The sequence below is a fragment of the Capricornis sumatraensis genome, chromosome 12, assembly GCF_032405125.1.
Source record: "Capricornis sumatraensis isolate serow.1 chromosome 12, serow.2, whole genome shotgun sequence".
NCBI classification, from domain to species: Eukaryota; Metazoa; Chordata; class Mammalia; order Artiodactyla; family Bovidae; genus Capricornis; species Capricornis sumatraensis.
This window is the reverse complement of record NC_091080.1, coordinates 45,791,993-45,817,613: the sequence shown is the minus strand read 5'-3', so window position 1 is coordinate 45,817,613 and position 25,621 is coordinate 45,791,993. Positions and strand designations below refer to the sequence as shown.

General features: G+C 39.7%; 1 protein-coding gene across 2 annotated transcripts in view; it reads left to right on the top strand.

Moving 5' to 3' along the window:
* ZMYM2 (zinc finger MYM-type containing 2) overlaps window positions 1–25,360 on the top strand; it is a 63,317-nt gene extending 37,957 nt beyond the window's left edge. For both annotated transcript variants that reach the window (XM_068984602.1, XM_068984601.1), the window contains 16 exons: window positions 1,016–1,132; window positions 3,100–3,250; window positions 5,402–5,574; window positions 11,057–11,222; window positions 12,331–12,365; window positions 14,820–14,949; window positions 15,649–15,764; window positions 16,284–16,449; window positions 17,516–17,641; window positions 18,455–18,549; window positions 19,714–19,882; window positions 20,063–20,214; window positions 22,448–22,562; window positions 23,182–23,433; window positions 23,721–23,841; window positions 24,724–25,360. In XM_068984602.1, the coding sequence (XP_068840703.1) occupies window positions 1,016–1,132; window positions 3,100–3,250; window positions 5,402–5,574; window positions 11,057–11,222; window positions 12,331–12,365; window positions 14,820–14,949; window positions 15,649–15,764; window positions 16,284–16,449; window positions 17,516–17,641; window positions 18,455–18,549; window positions 19,714–19,882; window positions 20,063–20,214; window positions 22,448–22,562; window positions 23,182–23,433; window positions 23,721–23,841; window positions 24,724–24,916 (2,277 nt within the window). In that variant the 3' untranslated portion in view covers window positions 24,917–25,360. The remainder of the gene's footprint in view (window positions 1–1,015; window positions 1,133–3,099; window positions 3,251–5,401; window positions 5,575–11,056; window positions 11,223–12,330; window positions 12,366–14,819; window positions 14,950–15,648; window positions 15,765–16,283; window positions 16,450–17,515; window positions 17,642–18,454; window positions 18,550–19,713; window positions 19,883–20,062; window positions 20,215–22,447; window positions 22,563–23,181; window positions 23,434–23,720; window positions 23,842–24,723) is intronic.
* The last annotated feature ends 261 nt before the right edge of the window (window positions 25,361–25,621 follow it).

Sequence of the window (25,621 nt, the reverse complement as noted above, 5' to 3'; positions counted from 1 at the left end):
AAGAAAGGCAATGCCAAAGGATGTTCAAACTACCGCACAGTTGCTCTCATCTCACATGCTACCAAAGTAATGTTCAAAATTCTCTAAGCCAGGCTTCAACAGTATGTGAACCGTGAACTTTCAGATGTTCAAGCTGAATTTAGAAAAGGCAGAGGAAACAGAGATCAAATTGCCAACATCCACTAGATCATAGAAAAAGAAGGGAGATTAAAAAAAAAAAAATTTACTTCTGCTTCATTGACTATGCTAAAGCCTTTGACTGTGTGGATCACAACAAACTGTAGAAAATTCTTAAAGACATGGGACACTCATGTTTGCTTATCTCACTCCAACCTGTAAATCCTTTTAACTCTTTAAAGTGTAATGAAACTGAAATTCCTGGTTATCCATTCATTGTTGTTCAGTCACTCAGTCATGTCCGACTCTTTGTGACCCCATGGACTGCAGCACGCCAGGCTTCCTTGTCCTTCACCATCTCACAGTTTGCTGAAACTCGTGTCCATTGAGTTATTGATGCCAGCGAACCATCCTGTCCTCTATTGTCCCCTTGTACAAATCTTTTCCTCTCCAACATTGCATGTAAAAAACATTGAGAAAAATTAGGAAAAGACTATTTTCATGGATGTACTTGGAATGAAAATGATTGCCGTATCAGCTGTTACAGGCAGAGTTGGGAATTGCGTTCTTCCTGTGTTTAGTTACTGGTTCAGGACTTGGTGGAGCAACCTCACTATTTATTATTTGTTTATATTAAAGAAAAAAATCACAGTTGAACTAATTTTTCTTTTTTCATCTTTAATAGAAATTGTGTGGTAAAAAATGAAATTCAGTTTCATCAAACTAAACTTAGTATACTAGTATTTTTAAAGACAAAATTCAAAAATGTCATTTTATATGTTGAGATAAGAACTTAAAGATGTGTATTATTTTCTGGATCTAGTTGATACTCGATGGTTGTCACAAACAAAACTTGTAAAACCGCCTCAGACTTGTTGTATCTTGTGCTCTGTTTTAGGCTCTCAGCATGCAGTCGTCTCCCAATGGCCAGTTTGTAGCACCAAGTGATATTCAATTGAAGTGCAACTATTGCAAAAACTCTTTCTGTTCAAAGCCAGAAATCTTGGAATGGGAGGCAAGTCATGTTTTTTTATGCATGCTATCTTCTGCTACAGTGAAAGTCTAGTATAGTAATCATGGCATTTTCATTTGAGCAGCTATTTCCTAGTGAATAAAGGTTCGTTTTTCAGATTTAGTGAAGATTGGATTATTTGCCTTTTTTTTTTTTTTTAATGTGGGAATAGTACCAGGGAAGGACCTGTTTCTTTTTAAGTCAAAGAGCACACTGAAGTCATACTCCACATCGTGTTCATGGTAATGTAAGGAGTCTTTGCTTGGCCACATACCTACAGCGTCTTCTGTGTAGAGTGTTCCTGTTCCCACCTCTCTCCCCACCCTGTGTTTATAAGCATTGTCTGTGAACTGTAGGATCTTATACTGCCTTAGGTTTATGTTGTGTTTTATCAAAGAATCCAAATATGAATTTTTTTTCCCTTTCTTAACCACCCTTCCTTGTCTTCACCAGTGTATTAATTTACTTTGCCATATCTTTTCGCCAAAGCAGAAACTCTGAGCATTAATGTTTGTTTTGGAAAGGGGCAGTAAGGAGTGGATGGAGGGAGGCAGGGAGGGAGGAACAGGGTGGCCCTAGCTAGACACAGCTTCTTGAGCTGTGTTCACCTGCAGTCATTCTTTCATGTTTTCGAGGGCATGGAGTGTGTGATATAAGATGGTCACAAAATGTAATGCTAAGAGCCGCTGCCCTTGAGCCAGACCTACTAGTGGCTGTTGGCTCATCCCTGGTGTCTTAGTCTCAGGCAGAAGGTGCTCCCCAGAACGGGACCATGTGATTTCTGAAGTACTTTGGAAATCCGAGGTTGCGTTATTTTGCCCCTAAAATTTTTTTTGTATTGCTATTTTGTTTGGTGCTGTCTTAAGAGCGTTTTAATTGGTCATTCTTTGAGACTGTTATTGGCACCAGTGATGGTTTTCAATGACCGTTCCCCTCTTTAAATCACAGCAGGAAGGTTATTAGGCCTGTAGAAGGGAGTGAAGGGGTGCCGAAGAAGGCGGTGGGTGCATAGCATAGTGCACACAGGAGCCAAGGGCCCTGCACACACTGGGCCTGGCCACCCGGGTGAGCAGGGTCCCCACAGCAGCCCCAGGCTGGTGCTGCCCATTCTGTGTTCCCAGCTGTGGGTCTTTACACGAGGCTGAGTGAGCCTGTTCTACAGGCCTCTTGCTTCTTGTCCCACGGTTGACAGTGAGGCTTCTGGGAGGGCTTGTCCTCTGTGGGCCAGCTCGTCTCACTCCTGGGGTGTTTCCAAAACCTTGGCCTTTGTCCCCTTGGTCTTCAGATAGTGCTGTGACTGTCAGGCAGATGGTTTGGACCTCGTCTCTGTGCTCTGTAGTAAGAGAGTGAAGGCTGCCGCCCTGGACATGTTACCTTACCCCTGCTCAGCTGGCTACTTGCGAAGTCACTCTGGCTCTGGTGGGTTTGGGGACAGGAGACACAACTCTGTGATTATTAACCTGCTCCACTCAAGGGAACCAGCTTAGACTGGGCACACACCATGCAGTAGCCCCTACTAGGGCTGTTACTATTCATGCTGTGGCAGAAATGCAACTGAGCCTACTTGACTGTACTCCACAAAGAGTACTTCTTTTTGAGTGAAAATCATATTATTGTATTTGTTCTTACTTGTAGCTTACCCATGTTGTACCTTCCTTTGTTTTCCCATTTCTCTAGTTCTGTTAGCAACACTGGACTGCCACCTTTTGTTAGTGATACTTGCACTTTTATTCTTTGAGTAATTTTAGGGTAGTTAATGGTATTGAATTTTGTGGAGCTATGTCTAAATACAGCAGTGAATTAGTTATATCAGGTGTCTGTGGTCTATTATAGGAAATGTATCACTAAGGATTGTAACATTAAGTAGATAATGATTTAACTTTGTTTCTGTAAAAGTGGCTTGTTTATTTCTTAAACTTGTTCTTGAGGTGGTTGTCATATACTTACCAAGGTTCCCATTGTGCATTTAGAACAAAGTTCATCAATTCTGCAGCAAAACTTGTTCAGATGACTATAAGAAGCTGCATTGCATAGTTACATATTGCGAATACTGTCAAGAGGAGAAGACTCTTCATGAAACAGTAAATTTCTCTGGCGTTAAGAGACCTTTCTGTAGTGAAGGCAAGTGTATATACAGTGTTGTTCATAACTTTCATTAATATTTAATGTTAATTTTTTGCCAAAATATTTTTGAACTTTATCACTAAATATGTTCAGAGTAGCGGTACAATTTTAGTATAGCTGAACAAAAAAATTGTTTGCTTTTCTACTGTTACTAATGCTATATAGATAGATCGATCGATTGATCGATCTCTGGGCCTCACAGTATTTGATCTCTAAGAATTTGATAACATGTTTTTCCATTACAAGGAAGTTTTGAGGGTGAAAGAAAAGAAAAGCATTGCCACACCAAGTCATTTCTAAACAGGCAAATAGTGATCTGAAAGTTGATTTTCCAGGTGGATTAGTTACTGTCCACTGGCTCCATTCCCTGCCCAGTTGACTGCTGGTCTGCAGAGGTACTCCCTGTATCAGTGCGGGCGTCACCACAGCCAGAAAAGACCTCCAGGTTTTCAGTCTGGGAGGCCAGGGAGATGCTGGCCCTGGTTACAACAGTACATCCAGAAATCCTCTTTCAATGTATAGTTCTTGCTGCTCTGGTGCCAGGCGGCTGGTTATAGAGATGAACTCCATTTCTCATTCTGATTCTCCAGAGATAGGAATCAGGATTGTAGCTATGGGCTTTGGACTCTTTATTTATTATATGTGGCTCTCCCTTCGATTCTATGGCCCCAGGCACTGGACTCTGCTTTCCTACCTGCTGTCCTAATCTATTATTTCCCAGGTTTTTTTCCCCTTCTTCCTGGATCCTCTTTTTCTATCAATATCTTCTGCTGGTTAGAGGCGAGAGCAAGGTCGGGAGATCCTAAATGCAGTAGAGTGACAGCAGTATCAGAAGACTCTTAGTCCATCATCAGGCGTCTTCAACACACGAGGCCATGACTCCAGGCAGCGCTGCCTACAGCAGGCATTCCTGCACATGTGGGTCCAGCACCCTGGAGAAGAGCAGTCACGATTACTGTGAAGGTTTTAGCTTAATGAAAAGTGACATATGCTTCATTGAAAAGAATGACTAAATTAATTTAGCTCTTCTACCTGAATTTTTGTGCAGTGGCAGTCTCAGTGATTCACAAGTTGGAACATGTCCTTGTCAAGGGCTAGCACACACATTAATGGTCTTGTACCATTTGGATTATGTGGATTTTATGGAAATGAGGGACAATTAGCAACAAATCGATAATTGACATTGAAGAACATAATTTTCAGTTAGAGGAACTTATAGCTTTGGGCAATAAAAGGTTAAAAGGGATGTATTTTTTTTATGTTTAATAATATATTTTGTGCTTTCTCTTAACTACACCTAGTTCTCTGCTGGAACCTGTCAAAAATAACAAAACATGTAATACCTGGTACTCCCATCAAAAGCTAGTTAGATAAAGCTAATAAAGGTAAAATATTAAACATGTTTTAAAATATTGTTCATAGTAATAGAAAAGAAGTCATAAGGATGGTGTATAAGTAATGGCCTAGTAAATTACATAGGAAACAGCTGCCATCCTTATTAAAGTGTGGGTAGGATTTCATCAATACAAGAGCAGAAGTTCATTCTTACGTGCACATCATGAGTAGAAGTATGAAGGCTATTTAATCCTTATAAAGATACAAGGAGTAAATAAGATTTAAATATAAGTTAAAATAATGCAGTTATATAGTAGGTAAAGGAAGTGTTTTAATGAAAGAATAGAGTAACACTGCTCTTTTGGGCAAGTCATTAAACCAGTTTTACTTCCCTGAAGTTAGAGACTTGAGCTAAAATGCCTATTTAGCTGAATGTCTGCTCAGTGCCTCTCAACAGTCTCCATGTTTCAGTTCTCTAAATGCCCATTTGTGCTGTGTTGATAACACTCAAGTAGGATTATATTTGCACAGAGCAGGTATAGCAGTTCTGAGTCATTACCACATTTGAAAGCCTTACTACATTAATTATTTGAACCTGCATGATATTCTAAATCTAATATTCCACACTCTATTCCACTGTTCAGAAGCTGGTGTTGATCATACTAGATTTCACAGTTTTGATCAGAAGAGAAAGAGGACTTTATGTGTGAATTTATAAACACTTTCTAAAGCCAGTGATCTATTTGACATGTCAACTCTTTCTTATCTTAAAAATCAGTTTTTGTTTTAATACTAAAACCTTATATTTTTCAGGCTGCAAACTGTTGTACAAACAGGACTTTGCAAGGCGTTTAGGACTGAGGTGTGTGACTTGCAATTACTGCTCTCAGCTGTGTAAGAAGGGGGCGACAAGGGAGCTGGATGGCGTGGTACGGGACTTCTGCAGCGAGGAGTGCTGCCGCCGCTTCCAGGACTGGTACTATAAGGTAAATACCCCTGCCAGCCTCACTCCATGCCTTGAGGCATCACTCCCTCAGCAGGGTGTGTCTTTGTTTGCAGGGTCGTTTAACAACATGGAGTATTTATCTAAAGTTTGTGTGTCATTAGTTCACTAAATAGAAATATTTTTGATGGCTTCTTTATCAATTATGAATAGTGACAGGTTATTGTTTTAGATACTTAGGATGTGTTTTAAAATATTACTCTCCCCCTCTTACCTCCCCCTTTAATTGTGGATCTTTGAAGAATTTCAAATGGAAAGGACGCTATGGATGAATAGAAACTAGAAACATTTACCTTGAAATTGTGAATACATATGTAAGTGTCTTAGAAATATCTACTTTTAAAAAAGTAGAAGCCCCTTTTGGTCCATTGCTTTGATTTCTTTTCCAGTAAGAAAATGAGTATAAATTTGGGCTTTATTTAGTCAAATAAAAACAAACTTTTATTACCTGATGAAACCCATGTTAGTGCTAAAGCTTTGCTTTGAATACAGTTCTAAAGCACTTAAGGCCAGATGTCATTGTAACCTCAGATCTGTGAAATGCTCCTAAAGAAATCAACAATAAAATGGTTGAAACATGTACAGTAATTTAGTCTCTTAATGAAAGCTACTAGTGGTAAAGTGACACTACTTAAGAGAATTGTAGGAATTCTCGATGTAGATCTTGGATATACAGCTTGACATAGTAACAAGCATCTGTTAAATAGAGAAAAGTAATACTTTACAAGTTGTCATAGGTGAAGATTTTGTTGTAGTTTTAAAGTTAGTTCACTATTTTACTGTTGTTTCTATCTTTTAAGCCTTAGAATTAAGGTTCAGATTTTAGAAACACGCAGGGTAAGTACTAACTCACTTGAACACACATGCCTTTCCATCTGAAGCAGCACCCTGTTACAGATGAGATGTCACTCAGAAGATGTTTCTTCAGTGACTTTAAATGCTCAGTTTCAGTTTAGCACACACAAATACTCCTTTTCTTACATCATGTAGAGGTTTTTAAAATCGGTTTCGGATCATTTGAAAACAGTGAAGGTGTTTAGTGGCACAAATGTGGAAACTCCATTTTATTCTTACTGTCACCTTTTCCATCATCTGTTTTATTGTTTGAGACAGAAGTTGTTACCATGTGGTACTAAGGATTTCCCTGTTATTATTTTATTATACAGATCTGCTGAATTGTGTAATTGTGAATTCAAAACTTCAATTTTAAAAAATATCCTAGAGGATATTGCTTTCTATTCAGAGCACATGAACTGTATTTCTCTGTGACTTCTTTCTTTGATTTGATTTTTTCTGTTCTCTTTATATTATCTATAACTTAAATATAGAAATCCTTTGATTTCCTTTTTTCTTTTTTGGGAAGCAAAGAAGCATTCCTTGGCAGAAGACCAAGTTATTCGCGATGTTGTCTATTTAAAGGATAATTGTAGCTCATGTTTTTATGTGCTCAATAATGAAATTTCAGTGAGGCAGTACATTCAGAAAGTTGAATAATTAATTAGTGACAATTATGTTTAATGTCAGTATTCTGTACATTAAACATTTCAATTATTTCTTGCTTTATTTTAAGCCCAGCATATCTTTGTATAATGTATGACATAGCATTATTATAAACTGTGCTAATTGGAGGAGTAAAGGTACTTGATATAGAAGTTTTTGAGGCATGCAGCAGTGATGATTTTAATGTAATCAGTAGGATTACAACCTACCAAATGAGGAGACTGTTGCCCCTCCTGATGAATCACTGTGCCCCTGTGGAGGCAGCCGGTACTGATTCAGAGTCGCTGCCTGTGAGTTTTCCCTCAGCCATCTATGTTTTCTGCACTTACCATGAGTCCACTTTATTCACTGTTACTGTCATGTGGTCTTGAAAAAATGTGTTAAATTGAGTCCCAACCAAATTACATTTTCCTGAACCTCTCTCCGTTTCCAGTTTTTAAATTTAAGAACTCAAAATTTTAGATTTTAGTTAATTAAACAATGTGACCAATAATCCATAAAAAGTGCCTCATTAGGGAATGTTTACTAACGAGAGCAGGTGGCCCGGCAGAGCACACATACCGAGTTTCCACCTTTTCTCATCTTCCTTCTTCAGTTTGGGAGACCACCTAGAATATAAATGGCTTTACATTTTTGTTTATTTAAGTATTTGATACTATATTTAAAATTTTCTGCCTATGTTTGTTTAGCTAGACAAGACATTTTGAATAATCTGTGCAGGTCTGTATAGTGGTTTGCTTTTGGATTTAAGATAGAGGTTAATTAAGTACTATTTCATCTAAATTAGAATTCAGAGACCATTGAAATCATGCAACCAGGAAATGCTGAGAGTAAAATAAATGTTTTTTCTTCTCCCAGAGAATTCTTTAGAAGGAAGTAGGTTTCACTTTTCCTCAAAGTTATTGTTTCCAGACATAATGTGAAACCAGGTGAGAGGATAGGTCTTTTCATTCCTGTAAGTTTTACATTTTTTGGAGAAAAAGGATTTAGTATTATAGTAAAATGATAGCTAGGTGTTTGATATACAGTGAAGATAACTCAAAAGTCCCATGGTTTCCCAAGAATGCTTTCCTAGTACTCTGTTTAATAGAACTAAGGAGCTTTTCTGAAACTTTTTTCAAGTTACAGGTTTTTAGTACAGGTTTTGATTTGTTTTAAAAACCAGTAGGGAAGGGTGACAGTGTTAAATTCTTTAGCAAATGTCCTAATGGTTGAGTAGTGGGACTTTGAGCTGTAGTCAGGTTAATACTTAGATTTTAATAAGCCTTAGTTATGAAAGGATGACTGAATGAAGAATATTTTGGGCTTCTATGTTTTTCTTTTTCGTCTATAAACTGCTAGAAATACTGATTTAAAAAATTACTTATTTTTTGACATTAGATTTAGAAAGGAAGTGCCTGATATTCTTGCTTTTAATGTGCCTTTGGGTATAACTGATGAATTCTTAACACTTTTGTGCTTTGCATAGTACCCAGTGCCCAGTCTTTTATTTCTGCATTCTTTTTTGAAATAAATGACTATAAAATTCTCTATTTCCGTTCCATTCATGGTTCCCCCTTAGAAAATCAGGTGTGGTTGGTGAAGTAGGGAACAAGAGGGTGGAAGGTTTCAAGGATGTGGGTACATCAACCCAAACTGTCCACGATAGGTCACGGGCTTTGTGACTGTAGTGTCTGTCCAGTGGTCTTCCCTGGCTTACTGAAGAGGGGCTCCTATATTAGCTGAGAGGTGGGATTAAAGGTTACTGAAGAGGGGCTCTTGGATTAGTTGCGAGGGAGGATTAACATTTTTGAATTAAGAATTTAGTTTCTGCCTATTATTTAGATTGCTTGAAACAGTAACTTTTTTCCCCCTAAAAGTAATATACAATCCTTGATTTTCTAGTGACAGGAAAACCATGAAGTGAATGATGATGCAATATTTGTTAAAGCAGAACCACGTCATACTTCAGTTCTTAGCTGTAGGCATGTTAAGCTTTCCTAAGAGTTCTGTCTCATGAGTGGGAGGCAGTGGTATTGGTGTTGGTAAGGAATGATGGTCTTTCACAAGGTTTTCTATTGACGCAGGTTCCACACAGTTTACCAGGAGTTTGTTTGAGTGGCTGAGTAAGGGAGAAACAGCCCAAAGCAAGAGGCTCATAACCTTTAAAATTGTGATTTTGGTATTCAAATTAGTATTGAGTTCTATTATTATCCTTTATCCTGAAAAAAAAAAACAACATAAATATTTTGTCTCCTTTTGAGCATTAATCTTGCTCCTTTTTAGGGGGAAGGGGGGTAGAAACATTCTAAATTTGTTTTGAATTTTCTGGAAAGAAGGAGCTTAAGGTGATGTTAGGACAAAATTCAAATGTCTGTAATTATAAAGTAATGAAGTGAGTTTATTGTTCAGATTCTTTGGGTGGAATGTGCTTGGTTGTTGGCACTAGGCCTATGGAATTACTGTGTAACTGGAAATATTACCGTGTACAAGAAGTCAGTACTTTGTAAGTACAAATTAATGTGGGTTTTAGGTGTTATTGAGAACCGTCTTACTGCATTTCACATCTGTTAGGATTTGTGTTTCTGGTTGGCCATAGTAACTCACTTGGATTTTTCATTGTCTTTGTATTGGGGTGCCCTACAGAGAGCCTTCGTTCAGACTTGTGTCTGCTTGGACCCTGCATTTACTTCAACATTGGGCCCTAGAAAGTCACTCACTGCTCTGTGTGTGGAGGGGCAGTCAGGCCCTTGTTTCAGGTCCTTATCTTCACTTTTGCTGTGTTCTTGACATATAGCTGGTGCTTTGGCTTTTCTTTGAGTATAAAGCATAAAAGGGAAAAACCCCAGAAACCTGGAGCACGTCAGTGGTTAAAGAACAATCACTGCTGGTGAGAGTTTTATGTAGGGACTTTTTTATTATCAAGTAAACCGAGACCTGGTTGATAGTGCTAATGTTACTGAGGTTACCATGTAATATTACCAGTATAGCATTTAAGCTCCCAAGTTTGTGGACGAGAGATGTGATCTTGGCATCACTTAATAGTCATAACTTATACTGTACATCTTCATTCATTTAACATGTATTCAGCAGGAGAAATACCAGACCTGGAGAAATAAAGAACCCATGTTCTAACTTGGGGTATGTTTGTTATATAAGACCTGTTTACCCACACAGTGCTTTGTTCATGTGCCAGCTAGAATTTGTCATGTTATGCATGGGACTCCCATGGAGGCAGGGAAAGGCTGACTCAGAGTAGTGAGGGGAGCTCCCTTGGGCCCGTTACCCACCACCAAGTACTTAGCATTTATTGCTTTGTCAAAACTTCTAAGTTGATGGCTAAACTAAAGGGTAATTTCTTAAATTACAGTAATTTATTTCTACTGTAATTAGATAACTAAATTATGAAAACTATTATCTTTAAAATTAATTATTTATACCTTTTGGTCTACTCATTGATCAGGGTATTAAGAAACAGTGAAAATGAGTAAAATCTAGGCAGAATGGACTCTCAAAAAATTCTGTCCCTAGGTTAATTGATTGGCCATCAAAAAGTACAACTTGTTTATGTATGAATTCTAGTCTGTTTTATTTTGCATATTAAGTTATAGACTAGTTAGGACTGATTGTTTTCCTAGATGTAGTTCAAATTTGTGGTCTTAAAATTTAATTGGTTTTTAATTAATTAAACATTGAGTGTTTTAAAACAAAAAGTTGAAGTTCTAGCTGTTAAAACAGTATATTTATGAAAGCCCGTCAAGTTTATTAAATTATTGAAACAAAACACTTCAAAATAACATCCATTATTTTTCTTAGCATAAGTGCTGGCTTCAAAATTATTCTGGCCTGTATCAGACATTGTTTTATCACATTTGGCATTAATCACTGAAATGCTAGAACTCTTATAAAACTCATGTCTTGTAAAACATGTCTGGCTTTGTAAACCTTCTCCTGAGAGATGCTGACCCCTTCCTTGCTTCATTAAGGCTGCCAGGTGTGACTGCTGTAAGTCTCAAGGAGCCCTTCGGGAGAGGGTGCAGTGGCGTGGCGAAATGAAGCACTTCTGTGACCAGCACTGCCTGTTACGCTTCTACTGCCAGCAGAGTGAGCCCAACATGACGACCCAGAGGGGACCTGAGAATTTACACTACGGTAAGGGTCCCTTCAGGTAGTGACCTGAAAAGCCTGCTGAGCAGACCTGGATTCAGGGTGGTGGTAATGAACAGTTGATTTCAGGGTTAGTTTAACATCAGCTTCTGTGGTTTCTCCAGGTGGAAGTGCCTGCAGTGACATTTTGCATTTTGTTTTTTTACTCTCTTAAAAATTTAATGGTAGTAAAAATAGAGTAAAATAGACTCTATAAAAATAGAGTCTAGTTGGGTTAGAGAGAATCTAAATAGAATTATAATGAAAATTGTTTTTAAAAAATTTCATCTGCCTTGAATAGATAAGTTTTGGTACATATATGCAATAGAATATTACTCATCCATAAAACGGAATGCATTTGAGTCAGTTCTAGAGAAGTGGATGAACCTAGAGCCTGTTATACAAAGTCAAGTAAGTCAAAAAGAGAAAAACAAATATTGTATAATAATACATATACATGGGATCAATAAATAAGGTACTGGTGAACCTGTTTGCAGGGCAGGAATAGAGATGTAGACACAGAGAACAGACTCTGCACACAGCGTAGGAGGGAGAGGGTGCAACAAATTGCGAGAATAGCATTGAAAATGTGACCATGTGTAAGATACATAGCTAGTAGGAAGTTGCTGTCTAGCACAAGGAGTTTACCCAGCTTCTCTGTAACAACCTAGAGGTTCAGGAGAGAGGGCATGTATGTATGCACTTATGGCTGATGTATGGTAGAAACCAACACAACATTGTAAAGCAGTTATCCTCCAATTAAAAAAAAATTTGTCTGCCTATTCACTTGCGATTTAAATGAAAACGTTTTTCAGCAAATTGTATGTGCTCCAGGGTCGATAGGACAAACAGCAAAAACACTTTAGACGATAGGACCTATTTAAGAGTTAAATCTAAGATATTGCTCCCAAAGCAGTATATACTTTGTAATGGAATGAAAAGGGGGAAAGAGTTAATTCCACTACTTAGCTCTGTATTTCAGCTTTCAGAAGAATATGAAATATTTCCATCAGTGACTATTTCAAAAAAATCCATAAAAATTAATGAGAAATATGGATTTAGAAAATCCTGAAGAAAGTGATATTTGTCTTATTTTAAATTTGTTTGTTTTTAGATCAGGGTTGTCAGACGTCCCGAACCAAAATGACAGTAAGTATTGCTTAAGTAAAGTGCTAAATATACTGACTTTTATAGTGTGGGCATAAAGAGTAATTAGTCCATTTTAATCTGATTATAATAATAAAAGATTTTTTTTTTTACTTACCTGTTGAGATGGTTGAAGTATTCATATTCTGTTGAATTACCCAAAATAAAAACAGGTCTTTTTCTGCCTGCTGAGGGACACAAAGGTGGATTAGTTGTGGCCCTCACCCACGTCGGGCGAGATGACACATGAATACTCGTGTCCCTGGGCAAGAGTAGTGGAGCGTTTGCAGTGGGCGAGCGTGTGTGGTCCAGCGGCTGTGACAGAGCTTCTGAACAGCCAAGCAGAAGGTTGCCAGTGGACGACGATGAGCCGGAGGAATGTGGTGTGCAGAGGTGTGCACGTTTGTCCAGACTGCTCCCTGAGGCCGAGCTTGGAGGGGCCTGAGGTGGAGTTCTGGGGAGCCAGGGCAGGGTGGGCCGGCCGGCGCCCCTCAGACAGGATGGGGTCTGTGCTGGGGGCCAGGACAGCACAGTCTGTGGAATCGTCCCATGCTCACCAGGCACTTGGTCCACATTGAGGAGTGTAAAGATGGTTGCTTCCTGTTGGTCCTCTTCTTGCAGCCATAAGGCAACTCCAAAGCTTGTTTCCAAGCTTTTGACCAAGGTTTCAAGACACCCCTTCACCTGCACCGAAGCGAATGAATACTTGTGTCTTCCAACAGCCCTGAGACCTCCTCACGGGAAGATGGGAGGACTGAGGGGGTGTGACCTGGGGGGAGCCGAGCCTCTCCAGCGTCATGCTCCACCGTGTGGAGTCCTCCCCACCTAGTCCTGTGAGCTCTAGGAGCCTTAGTTCCCCGCTGAGGAGTGTCGGAGGATGAGAGTCAGCTGTGTAGTTGGGGGCGAGTCACTTCATGGTTCTCTGTGTGATTTTGCCCTCGTTTGTAAGTGGGGCTTTGCTCCTTGTGGTGGAACCTCCTCAGGGTCATTACAAAGAGCACTGAGACAGAGGCTTGCATCAGGGAACTGCTGAGGCCCTGACTTCAGAGCTCTTCACTCTGTCACCTCTCCTGGCCATGCATCGTCTGAGCCTCAGTTCCCTCATCTGTAAAACGGGAGGAGAGAACACCTGCTGCCCATGTGGTGCTGAGAGGGTTAGAGGGCTCATGTCAGAAGGTGCTGCAAGGGTGCTATGCATGGAGTCACGCCCATTGGAGCTGTTGTATATAACAGGAACATATAACAGGAGCTGCAGCCAGAAGCTGTGCCTGCCAACAACAGCACGTGTTTCTCAGAATTCTGGGGCTTCCCGGCAGACCCAGGGACTAGCGAAGGCCTCTTCCTGCTTCCTCTTCCCATCTTGCCATGTGTCTCATGGGAGGGAGCGACTGTGGGGGCTCTTCTGTGAGGACCCCAAGCCCATTCATGACCTTATCGCCTTCCAAAGGCCATGCCTTCAGGTGCCATCCAGTTGGTGTTCCATCTCAGTGTGAAGTTTAGGGGACACAGACACCCAGCTCTGCAGCAGACACTCTTGAGGTGTGGTGGCTGTCGTCATTGTAGTCTTCATTATTGGGGGTCCTTCAGCATTCGTTTTCGATAGGCATAGACCTTGCCTGTTGACTCTTCTACCAGGTGACCAAGTTTAGTTGACACGGTGCCCTGTTCGTAGAGTGACAGGAGTGGAGCACGGGTAACCAGGATGTCTTGACTTGGACCCCTGGTTCATAAGGGGCTTCAAGAGCATTTCTCTGTTCAGACCCAACTTGCCCGGGTTTGGTGTCCACATTTTTTCTGTCGCTCTCCCCATAGCACCTTTGTTTCTGCCCTTAGGGACAGGGCTTCAGCTTCCTTTACAGAGTGTATGCGTGTGTGTGCGTGTGCATGCATGTGTGTGTGATGTGAACAGGCTGAAACATCTGATAGACTATTGAGATATGTTTCTAAAATTACCCTGAAACACACAGCTTAAGGTTTAATAGCATTTATGGTAATTCTTTTCATCATTTTTCTTTTCAGAGTTAGTACCACATTAATAGTTTATGCATTAGAAAAAGCCAGAGTATCAGAAAGCCGTAATAATTTCAAAATACTGGGTTAACAACCTTGCTTTTTCACTTAGGAGTGAGACTTGTCTCATGTATTTTTAAAAATTTTGCTGTGGGGACTTACTGGCAGTCCAGTGGTTAAGACCCCACACTTCTCAATGGGGCGGGCGCAGGTTCACACCCTGGTGGAGAGCTAAGACCTCGCATGATGCAGGACCAGACAGTGTGCTGTGGTGTCTTGATGAGCAGATCTGTAGAGGGGTAATTACTGCGCTTTGCCGATAGTTGGGGTAGGTTCACATTGGTTCCGTGTGTGCTCCCTGCACTGGAACACACTGGATATTTTTTAATAGCAAAAGCAGTAAAAATTCGAGGCAGAAAGAAAATGTCTCTCTTTGTTTCTCTGTAGGGCTCAGCACCACCCCCTTCTCCAACCCCCAACAAGGAGATGAAGAACAAGGCAGTTCTGTGCAAACCTTTGACTATGACCAAGGCGACCTACTGCAAACCCCACATGCAGAGCAAGTCCTGTCAGACAGGTGACCCAGGCCCTGCCCTTGAGTGACATCCATTATCTTTTCAGCAGTGGCTTCAGAGTAGACTTGTTGGGTGTTTTGTCACTTTCTGTTGATTTTGCTTCTCTGGTTCTAGACATTCCTTCAGAATACAGCATATCATTTACAGTCATTAATAAATATCAGTCTCTACAAAGGCGTGCAAGTTACGTTGCCGGTGGTCTGGTTTCCTTGGGGGCCAGGGCCCACTGAAGTTAAGTGATCTCCTCTGAGAAAACCATCTCTTTGAGTGTGGTCTGTAACCATAACTATTCTGTTTCCTTGTCAGAGTGAGTTGAAATCATTCAAACCTGTATTTTCACCAAATTTAAATGTTAGCTGTATTCTGTTGTTTAAGTAAAACCTTTGTGAGGGGAGTGTGCCGGGGTGTCTGGAACCATGTTATATTTCAAAAGACGTTTTCTTTCTTTTTAAAAAACAAGTCTAGGGACTTCCCTTTGGTCCAGGGATTAGGACTCCCCACTTCCACTGCAGAAGCTAAGATTCCCACATGCAGTGCCTTCTATAAGTTAGAACAGCTACTGCATTCGGTTTGTTGTTTTTTAACTTAACTAATTTTGTGAAAACTGGGCATTTTTTAAAATGGGTACTCAGGGCACCCCGAGCAGCTGGGTGGGTGGTGGTTGAAGCTGGTTGCTCCCTGACTGCCTTCTGTGTCCCCAGATGGCGACTGGAGGACGGAGTACGTGCCTGTGCCCATCCCTGTGCCCGTGTACATCCCAGTGCCTATGCACATGTACAGCCAGAGCATCCCCGTGCCCACCACCGTGCCTGTGCCCGTAAGTCTCCCCCAACCAAATGTGTGAGCTCAGGGGGCAAGGATGAGGCTTGGCTGCTTCTGACCTTCACTTGGATCTGGTGGAGGCTGTGCCAGGGGTTACTCTGTGTTTAATTAGGTATTAGGTAAATGGTTCCAACCAATGTCTGTGTCTGCTTTACATATACTATGTTTTGTATTCATGTTTGTTTTAGAAGAAAGTAAGATTTGTGAGCCAGAAGGTTCACACATGGTATGGAGCCACATACAGATGTCATCACATGCACTGCTGGGTCCCTGTGTCAGGGCATGGCTGCTGGAGGCCTCTGGTGATGGAAATACCTCAGAAATTAATTTTTACTTCAAAAAGTAGCTGCTTGTATTTGGGGCTTTCCTTGTGACAGTTAACATACAAATTCTTTCCAAAGCTTCTAGGAAATCTAGTATTATGAAGAAGATCACATGTCAGATGTCAAATTTTTAATTTGGAAAAATACCTTGTAAGCGAGTGAGCCTGATGGTAGGTCCTCTGTTCCCTTAGGTGCCAGTCCCTGTGTTTCTCCCTGCCCCCATGAACAGTGGTGAGAAGACTGCTGTGGCCGAAGAGCTGAAAAGTACAGGTTCTTCAAACGCCCTGGGCACAGAGCTGCTGACCATGACGGACATGACTGAGGACGAGGGGAAGGCGGAAGGCGCCGACCTCCACAGTGAGCTCCTCACTGCCTGGGGTGGGCAGAGCGGGTGGGGGTCTGCGCTGGCCCCTCACTGAACTTCAGCCTGGGGGGGGTGTGGGGGACGCACTGCTGCAGAGGTGATTACAGGTTGAGACCCATGTCAGATTTGTAGTTGCTCTGTGATGCCAAGCCCACGTTCAAGCCCAGCAATTTATAACGTATTTCAAACAGTCTCTGTTTTAATGGTTGACAAGATTTGGTTTTTAAAATCAAATCTAAGTTTGTTTCAGTGGGTGAGCTCAGACACAAAACTGACTTGTAGTAGGTTTTATAAATATCCAAACTATTATTTTATGATGGTTATCCCCAGTTTTGTTTTATTCATTTATACTAAGAAAGTAAGTTGGATTATTTAAACCAGGGCTTGTGTTAGGGCAGTGCTGGCCAGATGGGGTAGCTGGACGCATGTGTGCTGGATTCTTCTGTGTCTGAGCACATTTCTCCATGTTCGACCTCCCGTTCTCCCTCACCCAGAGTGGGGCACTGTCAGCATGAAACCCTCCTAGAAAGGCTTTTATTTTGTGCAACTTTTGTTTCCATTGTGCATGTCTGTTTCCCACCACACCCTGAACTCAGTAAGGTGCCTTTCTCAGTGGGTTTTAGTACAAAAGTGTTTAAAACAACTATTCAAAACATTAGAAGGCAATAGTAAATAAGCATATATTGAATGATGTGGAAAACCTAGGTCACAATTCGAAAAGAATGTTGAAAATTCCAGTTGTCTGTGTTCATAAGTTTATTTTTGACCAGAGATTGTTCTTAGAAATACTCTATAGAGTTGTTTACTCTTAAAACATGCTTTTTCTCTTGGTAGAGGCACAGTGAAAACTTACAGGATTGAAAGTTTTTGTGTATTCATGATTATCTAATTCAAAGCTTATAGTAGCTTACATTTGAAGGTAGATGCATGCTCTTTCCTTTCGTGATGAATTAAAGATTCTTATTTTGCATTTATAATTAAGTAGCTTTTCCTAGATTAAATATCAGTATTTTGCGGTTTTCTGTTTTGTTTTCTGATGATACTACGGCTTGATTACAGGTGTCATTATTGAAACGGACATAATTGGTTCTGACCTCTTGAAGAGTGCTGAGCCGGAGACCCAGTCCAGCATGCCCGATGTGCCATATGAGCCAGACTTGGATATTGAAATAGACTTTCCCAGAGGTACTGAGCGTGCAGTTTTGCTCTTGGAGTACGAAGTGTGTTTCTAGACTTTAGCTATGGGGTCATCATTGTGGTTGGGAAACAATCTCGTGTTCGTGTCATTGCCTGTATTGCTATTTGTCTTTTTCATGCAAATAAAACTCAGCATTTTTCTTCCAAAAGGAAGCGCATGTTGAATTGTAGGAGCTTAATTAACAGGATTTCCCAGAGCCTTAAAAACCTTAAAACTAAAAAAAAAAAAAAAAAACCTTAAAACTATTTCATTATAGGAACTTCTGGAGATGAAGAGTAAAGAAGTGTTGGCGTCTTTTTAAATATTTAAATAAAATATTGATAGTTTTTTTCTTAAAACCTTTTTGAAAATTAAGTTAACCTTCACAGGGAATATTTTTAGATCTTTTGTGGTAAAAGAAGTGTGTCCTGTTTTTCATTATTTTCTTAATCTACTTCCAGCCAGTAAGCGTACTGAACAGGATGTAAAGTGTTTTAACTTCGGAAAAGATGTATTAGCTTGAAATAGATTTGTGCTGAGATCATGTAGATCTTGTAATTGAATTTTAGGTTTTAGTAATTTCACATTCTGTGAAATTCCATGTTGATGTGCATTATATGTGTGTTTTAAGAATCTGAACAGATGTTATCAGATCTCATAGATCAGGTTAGGTAAAGAAATGGTTGGTTCTTCAGCCAGCACAGGCTGCCCTGTGCGTGGTATTGTGCAGTCAGGGATTGGTCCTTCTGTTGGTTGAGTTTATGTGATGCAAGCCTGTGCTATTATGTTTGGAGTGAAAGTTCTTCTGATTTGATTGTCAGCTGCTGAGGAGCTTGATATGGAAAATGAGTTTTTATTACCACCTGTTTTTGGAGAAGAATATGAGGAACAGCCTAGACCTCGATCTAAAAAAAAGGTATGAATCGTGATGCTGTTCTTGTACTCACATCACATCTGTGCGAGTAGTGAGCTTCAGTTGTACACCAGCATATGGGAAGATACTTCCTTTTCCAGGATTAAAATGGCTTAAAGGTAAAGTTTTTATTACTTCATTTCTAAGTAAAGGATCTCCTGTTAATAGTTGTACCTTCATAGAAGAGTGAGTATCATTGCAACTTAGCTTTTATTTTTAATTTTTATCTTGGTTAAAGGCTGACATACTTTCTACAAAAGTAAATTCACTACTTTTACAGCAGTTGAAGCTGTTTTTCCCCCTGTGACTTTTGGTGAGGTTGAGGTTTACAGTTGGTTATGTCTGGTCTCTGTGAAGCCTTCTAGCACATAGGAAGACGTGCTAGAGAATTCGGTCATTCGGGGCTCTCAGACCTAAACAAACGAACAGGTATCATTGTTCTGAAAGTTTTATTAACAACTTTCTGTATTTCTAGTTTCCAACATAAAGCAATATCTAAATAAAAGAAAAAGATGACTTTCACAAATTTCTCCATAAAGAAAGGAAAAATTGAAAGTGAAGTGAGACCTGTGGTAGAATGAAATGGGACTTTTACTTGACACAACGCACAGAAATGAACTCAGAGTGAGTCAGAGACCTGGATGTAAGAACTAGAACTCTGGGAAGAAAACAGGGGCCTAAATCTTTTTTAACTTGTGTCAGGCATAGTTTCTTAGATCTGACACCAAAAGCTCAGGAACAAGAGGGAAAATAGGAGAATTGGATTATGTCCAAATTTCAAGTTTTTGTGTGGCAAACAGTACATCAAGGAAGCAGGAAGAACTGAGTTATTCCCTAAGGTGGAGTCTGGGAGAAGTTCTTTAGTTCTCTCTTACATGAATATTTGGAATCCTCTTACTTCAGATCTTTAGTTTATTATTTGTGTCTTTATTATCTCATCATTAGTCACTCTCACAGCAAAAGTTAATATGATTTTGTTATACAAAGTAATTTGGGCGGAAATACAGCATTCCTGGAGAGAGATTTCATGTTGTAGGTAGCTGTTCTCAAATCAGAAGTTCCAGTCAGCTCTCTGTCATATGCATTTGTTGAGAGATGGCTTACTTAAAGTCGTGAGATAAATAGGCTTAAGGAAGAGAAGATGTGACTATGGTGTTTCATGACCAGGGCACCAAGAGGAAGGCGGTGTCAGGGTACCAGTCTCACGACGACAGCTCTGACAATTCTGAGTGCAGCTTCCCTTTCAAGTACGCGTATGGGGTCAATGCCTGGAGACACTGGGTCCGGACGAGGCGGCTCGAGGAAGACCTTCTGGTGTTAGACGGGCTGACACCTCGTAAGTGCTCTGGTTCTGTCTTCACTGGTTACTGTTTAAAATCAGGCTTTTTGTTATCCACCTTTGAAAAGGATGACTGGAACTTAAAATACATTTGAATTCTTATAGAATAAAATGATTTCAGAAGGTTTCTTAATCTTCAGACAGTAAATAGCAATTACTTTACATTTCTTTTCTTAGCTAAGTCAGTGAAGTTGAAAGAGGATCTGCTCTCTCACACCACGGCTGAGCTGGACTACGGCCTGGCCCACTTTGTCAATGAGATCCGAAGGCCCAATGGGGAAAACTATGCACCCGATAGCATCTACTATCTCTGCCTTGGAATTCAGGAGGTCAGTAATTCCACAGCTCTGAAATATAATGTTGTTAAGGAAGGTTGTTATGGCAGTTCTTCTAGAGAAAAATGTTTTCTTCTAAGATATTATGTAATATAAGGATTTATTGGCTTACCAAGCAAGGCAAAGATAATTTACTTGAAATAGCGTTTTTGTTGTTCAGTTGCTAAGTTGTGTCCTCCTCTTTTCAACCCTGTGGACTGCAGTATGCCAGGGTCCCTTGTCCTTCAGTATCTCTAGGAGTTTTCTCAAATTCATGTCCGTTGAGTCAGTGTTGCTATCTAACCATCTCATCCTCTGCCATCCTCTTCTCCTTTTGCCCTCAGTGTTTGCCAACATCAGGGTTTTTTCCAGTGAGTCAGCTCTTTGCATCAGGTGGCCAAAGTATTGGAGCTTCAGCATCAGCCCTTCCAGTGAATATTCAGGGTTGATTTCCTTTAGGATTGACTGGTTTGATCACCTTGCAGTCCAAGGGACTCTCAAGAGTCTTCTCCAGCACAATTCCAAAGCATCAGTTCTTTGGCATTCAGCTTTCTTTATGGTCCAACTCTCATATCATGACTACTAGAAAAACCATAGCTTTGTTCGCAAAGTGATATCTCTGCATTTTAATAGACTGTCTAGGTTTGTTGTAGCTTTCCTTCTAAGAATCAAGTGTCTTTTAATTTCATGGATGCAGTCACTGTCCATAGTAATTTTGGAGCCCAGGAAAATAAAATCTTGTCACTGCTTTCACTTTTTCTCCTTCTATTTTGCCTTGAGGTGATGGGACCAGATGCCGTGATCTTATTAGATTTTTGTATGCTGAGTTTCAAGACAGCTTTTTCACTCTCCTCTTTCACCCTCATTAAGAGGCTCTTTAGTTTCTCTTCACTTTTTGCCATTATAGTGGTATCATTTGCCTGTCTGAGATTGTTGATATTTCTCCCGGCAATCTTAATTCCAGCTTGTGATTTATCTAGCTTGGCATTTCGCATGATGTACTCTGCATATGATTTAAATAAGCAGGGTGACGATATATATAGCCTTGATGTACTCCTTCCCCAGTTTTGAACCAGTCACTTGTTCCATGTCCAGGTCTAATTGTTGATTCTTGACCCGCATACAGGTTTCTTAGGAGACAAGTAAGGTGGTCTGGTATTCCCATCTCTTTCAGAATTTTCCACAGTTTTTTGTGATTCACATGATCAAAGGCTTTGGTGTAGTCAGTGAAGCAGAAGTAGATGTTTTTCTGGAATTGCCTTGCTTTTTCTGTGATCTAATGAATGTTGGCAATTTGCTCTCTAGTTACTCTGCCTCTTCGAAACCCACCTTGTACATCTGAAGTTCTTGGTTCACATTCTGTTGAAGCTTAGCTTGAAGGATTTTGAATATAACCTTGCTAGCATGTGAAATGAGAGCAATTATATGGTAGTTTGAACATTCTTTGGCATTGCCCTTCTTTGGGATTGGAATGAAAACTGACCTTTTTGAAAATACTAGGGAATTGTAAAGGATTTTCTTAGCTGCTCTGTATACAGTATTGTATATATTTACCTCCACCATTGGTTTATTCTTTATGCATCTTAGATGATTTCTAATGGATTTACAACATGCATCTTCAGTGACTTATTATTGCCCTTCATGTCTTCGTGCCCCGTTATACACATGACACTCTCATGCTGTGTATGGTCCTGGTTCCCGGGCTTTGTGCCCTTACCCCATGTTTCCCTTATACTTTATTTTTACTCATTGGAGATGGACTTTGGTGTTTACATCATTCTTTAACAACCCTCACTGTTAAGGATTGTCATAGGAGACGATAAGATTCATAAGTTTGCACTGACTTGAGGAGAGTGGAGCATAGAGAGCCACTTGGGCAGCTCGGCGAGGCTGTTATGGGTGTGGGAAGCCAACCCCTGCCCCGAGCCTCACCCTGCATCCCCTGGACCCTGTATGTAGCAGTGGAGCCACCTGCTCTGTTCTTATCTGACAGACTGAAGGCTCTCATCCTCTTACATCCTGAGCTCTTAGGTGTGTACCTTAGCTTGTAGTGTTTTTAGGAACAGATTAATTGGTAACTTATGTTTCTTTCATTTTCTAAGTATATAGTTAGAGATAATTTCCCATTTTATAAGTGTGCTAATAGACATAAGGCATTTATTTTTTTCTTAGGAAATAAAGAGTATAAGTGATATACAATTAGTTGATTTTCCTTCAAGGTGTATGGTTTTTTATTTTTATTTTTTAGTACTTGTGTGGTAGTAATCGAAAAGACAACATATTTATTGATCCAGGATACCAGACATTTGAGCAAGAATTGAATAAGATACTCCGAAGTTGGCAACCAAGCATACTTCCAGACGGTAATGCTCCTTTAAATACAGTGGCAGTGACTTTCTGCTGGGATCGCCTTGTTTTTATAGAAATTGTGCTAAAAATAAGAAATAATTTAAATTAGAGAGTACTTATTTATGAATGTATCAGATCGTCCTTTGTTGAATAAGAACTGAATGTGATTGATAACTAGTGTTTATGAAGAACTTTGTAATAAATGTGACTCAGTTTCTCTGGAATAAGAAAAAAACTGGATGTTTGTTTCTTAAGCCCTTTAGTAGAGATTCTGATATAAATTTCTCTTAGAAACCTGTTTCAGATGTATAAAGAAAACTTGTTTGAATGGAAATGACCTATTGTTTTTCAGGATTTCTACAGATTTAAATCCCCTTCTGACCACAGTCTGCTGTCACCTGGAAGACCAGGAGCAGCCCCCAGGCCTGGCTCCAGGGTCTAGTTGTGTAGTGTGTTGTGGTTCTGGCTCTGTGTTGTTTCAGAGCCACGTAGGGGATGCTGAAATTCATTCTAGTTGCCCTGGAGTGAATGGAGGATTGGATTAGGTTTGTTCTTGAATTAACTATCTGTTCCTAGACGGTTACAGGAAAACTGTTTATTGTAATTCTTTAAAAATATTTCTCTCTGTTTAAGGGTCAATATTTTCTCGAGTTGAAGAAGATTATCTCTGGAGGATAAAACAGCTAGGATCACACTCTCCAGTAGCTCTTCTGAACACCCTCTTCTACTTTAACACTAAGTATTTTGGCCTGAAAACAGTGGAACAGCACTTACGGCTTTCCTTTGGCACTGTGTTTAGGCACTGGAAAAAAAACCCTTTAACCATGGAAAATAAAGCCTGTCTTCGGTACCAAGTGTCTTCCTTGTGCGGAACAGATAGTGAAGGTAGTGTAACTGGTCTTGTTTGGGATTGGCTGTGGTAGGGATAGCTGCTTCTTGCCTGACTAGAGGCCACATAGGTCCCTTGTTAGGAACTCAAGGACTGTCACTTCCATAAGATAAGACAGCCCATGTCGTGTTAAAATTAGGAATTACCAGAAGCCACAGCTTCTGGCTCTGAGCACACCCGGTCCCATCCTTCGGTGTAATAGCAGTGGGAATGAACACAGTGAGTCGGGTCACCTTTCTTGAAGGCTGGTCATAGAGAGTTTATGTTATTTTTATTTCTTAAGATAAAATTACTACTGGAAAAAGAAAACATGAAGATGATGAGCCAGTATTTGAACAAATTGAAAATACAGCCAATCCTTCTAGATGTCCTGTGAAAATGTTTGAATGCTACTTGTCTAAGAGGTGAGTATTTATGATTCTTGATTTTTTTAAGTGGTAGTAACAGTTAGGTGCTGTGAATTTATCGTTACCAAGAGGTGACTTTTTTTCATTGATCCTTTTTAAAATTTTTCTCTTTTCTTATTTCAATTATAATGTTTTTAGTCCTGTTATTATAAAGCACCCAGCTTGTATCTCCTCAGTATATGTTAAGAAATTTCTTTTTACTAAGGAAATCATTGCTGTTGTAGAGGGTCAGACAGTAAACAGTGTAAGGTTTGGGGGCTGTGAGTCTTGCAGCCAGTGAAATTTTTAGAGATCACAAATTTTTTATGCTAGTTCATTATTTTATATATGCACCCTCTAATTTTTAAAAGGTAAACATGAACTGAGAGTGTATTTTCTTAGGTAATCAGTTTTATAAACTGTCTCCAGGTTAGCTGTCAAGAACCATAAAAACAGTAATGTCACCTCTAGGATGATTGTTTTTAATAATTAGTATTTCAAGTGGTTTTGGGTAGCCCTGTGTGGCTACACTAGTATTTGGATCTTCCAGTCATATTTTATTCTGTCTCTGGAACTGGGATGAATCTTGAAGAATTATAATTGGCAGTGCTTTACTTGTTTAATGGCAGTATTAAAATAATGATTAAAAATAATGTTTCTATCGATGGTGTCTTAGATTCAGTGAAATACGGAATTTAAATTATGGTGGGGAAATAATCTTATTATAGAAATTAACTTTCAGAATGTCTCAAGTGATAGAATATTTAATGTAGTTAATCATGCGTGTGGTCTGCCTATGTAATGTGGTAATGGTGGCAGAATTATTCTTAAAAGAAAAAAATAAGTTGTGAGGAATTTTGTGTACATACTGTGAAATTGACTTTCTTCTTTCTTCCAAAGTCCACAGAATCTTAATCAGAGAATGGATGTTTTTTATTTGCAACCAGAATGCTCTAGCTCTGCAGACAGCCCTGTCTGGTACACGTCCGCCTCACTGGACCGAAACACCTTGGAAAACATGCTCGTACGGGTTCTTTTAGTAAAAGATATTTATGATAAAGACAATTACGAACTGGATGAAGACACAGACTGAAAAAAGGAAGGATTCAGAAGCAGTCGGGATAACAGCGTTAGGCAGTCATGCTGCTAGATCTTCATTATGGAAACATTTCAGGTTTACTCCTCCTGTTCTGGGTTTTGTAGCAGTGCACCCACACCGGGTACTACCGTGTAAATAATCTGTGAGTGAAGTTGCCATTATTCTATGTAGTGGTTTTAGGATACTTACAAATACATTCAAATTCTTTTTTTTTTATTATTATTTATTTGATTAGGTATGTTTGTAACTTTTTACATTACAAAATATGAATGAGAATGTGCCATGTATAATTTTTTCTTGTAGTAAGAAACATCCATATTGCACCACTCTGCTGTTGCAAAGCTTCCTGGAAAGGGGGCTCTTCTGCTGGGTTTCTGACCGGATGGTTGTGTGTGGGGAGCACCTACTAAAAGTTTAGAACTTGCAGTGTCTTTCAGAATTTTTAAAATAAACTGTAAACTAATGGGCTGGGGTTTTTGTTTTGTTTTTCTGGGGGTTTTGTTTGTTTGATTTATGCTTTAGTTCCTAAAGCCTTACAAGTTTGTGTAGAGAGATACCATCTTTTGTACCAAAACAGATGAGGGAATGCTGTTGATCCTGGTGTGGATGCTGTTGAACTGTTTCGTGAGTCCATACTGCAGGCCGACCTCTCTATTCCCCGTATTAAAACCTTGGTGTCCTTTCCTCACTGGTGGCTTT